Source organism: Dicentrarchus labrax, unplaced genomic scaffold (genome assembly GCF_905237075.1).
Source record: "Dicentrarchus labrax unplaced genomic scaffold, dlabrax2021, whole genome shotgun sequence".
Taxonomy (NCBI): domain Eukaryota; kingdom Metazoa; phylum Chordata; class Actinopteri; family Moronidae; genus Dicentrarchus; species Dicentrarchus labrax.
The window spans coordinates 15,315,582-15,321,581 of record NW_026136710.1 but is presented as its reverse complement, the minus strand read 5'-3'; the positions used below and the strand labels follow the sequence as shown (position 1 = coordinate 15,321,581).

The 6,000-nt window shown below is 42.0% G+C and overlaps 1 protein-coding gene across 1 annotated transcript in view; it reads left to right on the top strand.

Annotated features, from left to right (window-relative positions):
• The first annotated feature begins 692 nt into the window (after positions 1-692).
• Positions 693-6,000, top strand: part of LOC127369980 (matrix metalloproteinase-17-like) — a 67,289-nt gene continuing 61,981 nt past the window's right edge. The window contains exon 1 of the mRNA XM_051411588.1: positions 693-1,265. Coding sequence (XP_051267548.1) covers positions 1,131-1,265 — 135 coding nt within the window. The 5' untranslated portion in view covers positions 693-1,130. The remainder of the gene's footprint in view (positions 1,266-6,000) is intronic.

The window sequence follows — 6,000 nt, the reverse complement described above, 5'->3', positions numbered from 1 at the left end:
TCTTTTAAATGTCCAGTGTGTAACATTTAGGAGGATCTAGAAATGGAATATAATATTCATAGGTATGTTTTTATTAGTGTATAATCACCTGAATATTAGTATTGTGTGTTGTGTTCGTAACCTTAGAATGAGCCGTGGGTTGCCGTCCAAAGTAAGAATCAGGGTTTGATTTGCTCACATGGTGGATTTTTTAGATTGATTTTTTTTTACATGAAGGTGTCAAAAGGGGGCCCACGTCTCATTTTTAGCCCTGGGGCACCCAAAGGCTGTAATCAGGCTATGCTAGTTGACTCCCATCTTTTGCCCTCACTGGTGCCAAAAGACTTGATAAGTGGAGGTGATGATGATCAGCGTCAGACTAGCCAGATTCTGGTACACACAAAAACAAACACACAACTAGCCTGCCACAAGAGCATAAGCAACAGTCATAAAAGCTCATTTCTTATAACTCCTGTTTGTGTTAGGCTATATGTTAGGATAAAGGTTGTCAAACCCTCTTAACACTGACACATCTCCGACATAACACAGACAAATTATGTTTTGTGTATTTGCTCTCAACCCCTGAGAATCTCAAATTACGCACGACGCGCGTCATGAATTCAGTAGTATCCAAGTGGGCTAAAAAGGCGCTGAACTCCCCTCCTTTCTTCCCTCCCACCCTCCCTCCTCTCCCCTGGATCCTTCGGGCCAAATACTCACTCACTCACGCTGCGTGTGCGTCAACGAGCGGTCTCTGCCGCTGCTCGGGACAAAAACCGCACGCAGCTGCTTTCGTTCTCCAGCGCTCGAGACCGCACGATCAGGAGGGGAGCTCGCGCCTCTTCGCTGCAGGAATATCACCTCTGATGGACTTGATGTAGGACAAGAATGCACACACGATTTTGTCTTCTGATTATGACCCCGTAGGTAATAGTTGCAAGTGCCGTTCTCGTGGAAAACAAACTTGTAAATCCCACCCGTCCCTCGCCGCCGCTGGTTTTTTTTTAATGTGTTTTATGTGTTTGCGCTCAACAGTGAGGTAGACTTATGCGGGCACATTTTACAGGAGCGTCGGCGTGTGACTTATCCCGTGAATGCGGCTGTCGGGGTCGGTGTCTGAGCCCTGCAGGACCAGCCTGTCATAGGGCACCATGATGTCTCTGGTTGCTCACAAGTGGATGAGGAATATTTCTCCGGAGATGCTGCTGTTGATGCTGATATTGTGGTTTTTACCTCTGACTGGAGCGGCTCCCTCTCTGACTACCGAGCAGCTGGACACGGGGGTGGTAAGTTTTCTACCTTTTCTACCAGAAGTTTTGTTACTTATTACCACTTTTGGACATGGGGGGTGGCAAGTTTTTCCACTAGATTCCTCAGCTTGGCATATACTGGTGGGATTTCCTCCCATACCCCCTCTGTTATAAAGGGCAGTTTACCCTACTTTTGGAGGCTAATGCTGTCCTCTCTATACTTGATCTGAATTTTAACATCTCGCAGCAGTCCAATGCGCGGCTGTAAGCTTGGCGTTGCAGGCTGGATGTGATGGAAAATCTAATTGGAGCCTGTTCTCCAAAGCAGGAATCAGGGATCCCTGTAATGGCTTGCAATAAATAAATGTAAATGTATTTGCCTTGGCGGAATATCGACCTCCTCCACAGCATGCTGACAGAGTATATACCCTGCACTCATGGATGGCAAACAGGGCTCACTTCCAGCACACTGACAAAACCAGGCTATAGCACGTTATTGGCTATTTCCTTTTCTCAGTCATGCCTCTACAAGAATAATTCAATATGTCATCTGATGCCAAGTTTAAACAATGACTCCAAAATAGGGTTGTTTAAATGGAGATAGAGAAGCAGATCCTGCTGAACAGACCAGTTTGAATGACAGGGTATTTAGAAAGGGCGTGAGCTGGGATTTTTAGTAGTTTTTAGTAGTTTATTTAGTACTACATAATAATTGTGACAATATGGAGCTAATTATTCTCTCTTATATGAATAATCATCTAATTTGTTATGTGAATGACTGCTCTATGTTTTGCTAAACAAATTAGACCCCAACCCTTCCAATGAGCTGTATCTGAGCAAATTAAAGCGATTATATGATATCAATATTAATTCCATCAGTAGCTTAGACCCACGTTATGCTTTGGCTTGATATTTGGTGTCTGATGAGCAGGGAAGCTGCAGATAAAACAAATATCTGCTAATAAGTAACTCTTGAGACATCCTAATTAATTGTTTGCTTTAATGGCTCAAAATCAACATACATTTTTCATTTGTTTGCAGTTTTTCCTCACATTTACTGAACGTCTTCCAAGACCAATTCACATCTCAAAGCATTGATGGATGCTACAGTGCTCATCTAACTTCTGTCTCTTCAGTGTCCCTCTCAGCCTCTCCTCAGGTGCATTGTTTCTCTTATTTTTAGGGTACAGACGGATGAACTCTATTACCAAAGACATTGCTGAGGTATTTCTATTGCTGGACCACCTCCCTGTGGATGTGTGCTGCCAGGAGACAAACATTCATCTTCTTGGTCTTAGATACTGTTAGCTGCAGACATGAATTGTATCAGTTTGATGAGGACAGTCACATGTTGTTGTGTGGGATTTAGGGTTAGGGTTGCACAGAGAAGAGCACCAAGTCACAAATTCCCCCAGGGAATGTTTAGTAATGTTAAATTACTTATCCTGAAGAAAGGGCATTATTGTATTACTGGTCAAATACAAGGCTGATCGAGCAGATCACTTGTTGTTTTTGTAATTTTTTTATTGTTAAAGGAGTTGCTTTTGTCTTGTTTTTACAGCGAAGATTCAACATGTTGGGTGGTTGGAAGCGGATGATCTGGTGTTTGATCAACCAATCCCTAAAGCTGCCTTGATACTATATTATCCCTTATCAAGCTATGTTTGAGTGTGTGAGCAAACAATTGGCTTCTTACACATCCAGCAGACACTGAGCAGTGTGGGCATCGCTGGAGTTCTTTCTCTCACCACATATCCAATTCATTCATCCCGATTCACTGCTGTTTTATTCCTGGTTTGGTTCACCAACTATTGAGAAAACTATCTGTGTTTATTGCTCGTGAGGTATTCATCTCTACTCATAAGCCATGTGTTTACTGCAGCGCTCTATAATTTCACTGGTTTATGTGAGCTCCTGTGCTGGGGGAGCAGCTGCCCACAGTTTTTTATTAACCTACAAACCGAAACAACAAGCTGAAACCGGCTTAATGCTGGTTAGATGGTTAGAAGCAGGGCTGTACCTGACACTTTTATTGATTGATTAGCTGTTTTTTCTATAAAATCTCAGAAAATAATGAAAAAATACCCATCGCAGTTAATGACATCTTCAAATGTCTTTTTTTATGCCCCAAAATAGTTTAATATACGATGATATAAAACAGAGAAAACACTGTAGAAGATGGAAGCAGCAGATGTTTTTTTTATATTTGCTTTATAATACTAATTTATAATAATATAATATACAACTTGAATGAATAATCGATCATCAAAATACTTGTAATAAAAATAAAGTAATTTTCTGTCGATCAACTAATTAATTAATCGACTAATAGTTTCAGCCATAGCGTATAGTGTGTTTTGATCCCAAACACTGTACAACTCCGTCCTTGGAGCGAATAAGATCATACACCTGAGAGTGTGAGAGCTGGTAGAAAAGGCAGACACAGGTTGTTGGTTTAGTGTAAAAGGGGTTTAGGATAACCTAGGGAGTTGAACAGACAGATGGACAGATGGGCACCCTTCCACAGTCACACTCCTCCCTTGTGACTTGCTGATTGACTTTTAAATAAGACTTCCCCTGCATTGATGAAATTGCTCTCAGCTGTAGAGAGCAGGTGGATAATTAGTTGTTTAGGGTTTGAAAGGGTTCTCCCATCTTGCGTGCCCAGTTGTGTTCCTAACTTCCATACATTTGGGAATCGGTCCACAAACCATCTACCCACAGAACCGTGTCCTGATCTCCAGCTCTGCTGCTCCCCAGTCCCATTACACTTCAAAGCCACCGTGCTGCATCACTTGGCTTTTAGTCGAGCTTGAGTGCCGAATGTGTTCGGCTCTCTTTGTAATGCTGCACACTGCGACCGCAATTAACCGAACCACAAACTTAAGCACAGCTCGGAGGCATCAGCTTCCAGTTTTTCTGTTATCTAGACCAATATGGAATTGCAGAGAGAAAATTTGCAATTTCAGCATTTTAGGGAATTGCTACATAAGAGCTATAATGTAATCTGCAGTATGTTTTCCGGTCATCATATCATTTTACTCCTGATGGCTTTTTTCTGCACTAGTACAGAACAACTGAGCTCCATAAGGGACTATTGGCCTTCGAAAGCAGTACTGTACTTGCTTTAGCAGCTGTCATAAGATTGAGGTGACTTGAAAGTAACTTAATTTAATTTTTTAGAAACTGAAATGGAAGAATTTAATCTCTTTTAATGATTAAATACTTATGTGTCGTTTGAGGTAAAACCAAACAAGTATGCATTGTATGTCTGATGGGACAACCACACCCTGCCAGTCTGCTTCTGATTCTCATTTTGCTTTATAATTTCTTCAATGAGAATACCATCTGGATAGAAAAGAAAAGAAAAAGCCTGGTAGACGCTACCCTCCTCCAACTACTTCCACCCTCCTCCACCTACTTCCACCACTCTCCCTTCCTTCTAGGCCTCATAATGTTGAGTTCTCTTGCAACTAGCCTGCCCGGCACCAGTGCCACCACCCCTCATTAGCCCTCTCTTTGTCTCTCATGAGTGCACATTTCCCCAGTATCATATTCTGTCCCCTCAGTCTCTCAGTCTCCTTCCTAATTTTCTTCTTCCAATCTAGATAGGAGGCTTTCTTCTACCAGCCCATCATGGTTCTTCTCTTCTGATTACACCCAGAGGCCCAGGGTTACAAGGGTCTCAAAGAGAAAACTGGATGCAGTGACAGTTCAGGGAAAGTACAATGGAGGAATTGCTGCAGTGAAATAAGAAATCAACCAGGGTCAAGAGAGGAAAAGATGTTTCTTTTATAAGTATAAGCGTAATTATCCAGGGAGAGATTTTACTTTTGGATGTTGCGCCTGTAAGATATTTTTAAGTAACTGTCTTCAACAGCATGACTGCAAATGCCAGTTAACTCATATTTCTCCTCATTGCAGTGTCATGCTGGTCTATTAGGGATACTTTTAGCACCACTGTCCCACTTTCATCAAGCTGTGTGACCTTTCTGTCTGTAGCACCGTATCATGGGGCTTATATCCAGGGCAAGGACACTTTTTTTAGGGACGTCAAGTGGGAGATGACTACGCAGTAGGATAGAATATATCATTGTGTAATGATTGACAGAGAGCACAAGAGACAGTCCAGCATGTATTATATAGCACATTCTCTGCTTCTCAGGAAGAGGGGAGATATTGTGGAAACCAACCAGTCCTTCAATCCGCTCCTATCCAATCTGTCACCGCAGCTTTGCTAAGTGTAAAAGTTCTCCGGGGAGTTGCAAGTTTCTGAGGAGATTGTCAGAGTTTATAGCATTCGTAGAGGCCGTTTCAACAAGGATCTTAAGCCCCCTGACACTTTATTGGTTGCCACTGTAGCATGACGATGTGAGACCGATGTGTGGCAGCTGTAACACTTCTGCTTGATATTTTTAGTCAGTAACAAAACCAGATAAATTTGGGTGAATTTATGTCTTAAAGTTAATAATATAGACAAGGGAGCCTGCTGGTTAAGTAGAAGGTCATAGATTTATACACTGCATGTGTTTCTGGTCTTTTCTTTGACCAAAATGGTAAATTCTTGTCTGTTACTATGGTACTGAATATGGCTGACCTGGGGCCAGTTTCACAAAGATAGACTTTGACTATTGAATAATCTGAGTGAATTAAGGCTTTTTTTTTCCAGTCTGAAAAACATGGCCAACCGTGCAACCACTTCAAATCACAGAGCTCTGTTCACTCCGACAGGAGATGTTTGCCTTCTGGAAGAATTCAACAGCTACAAGAA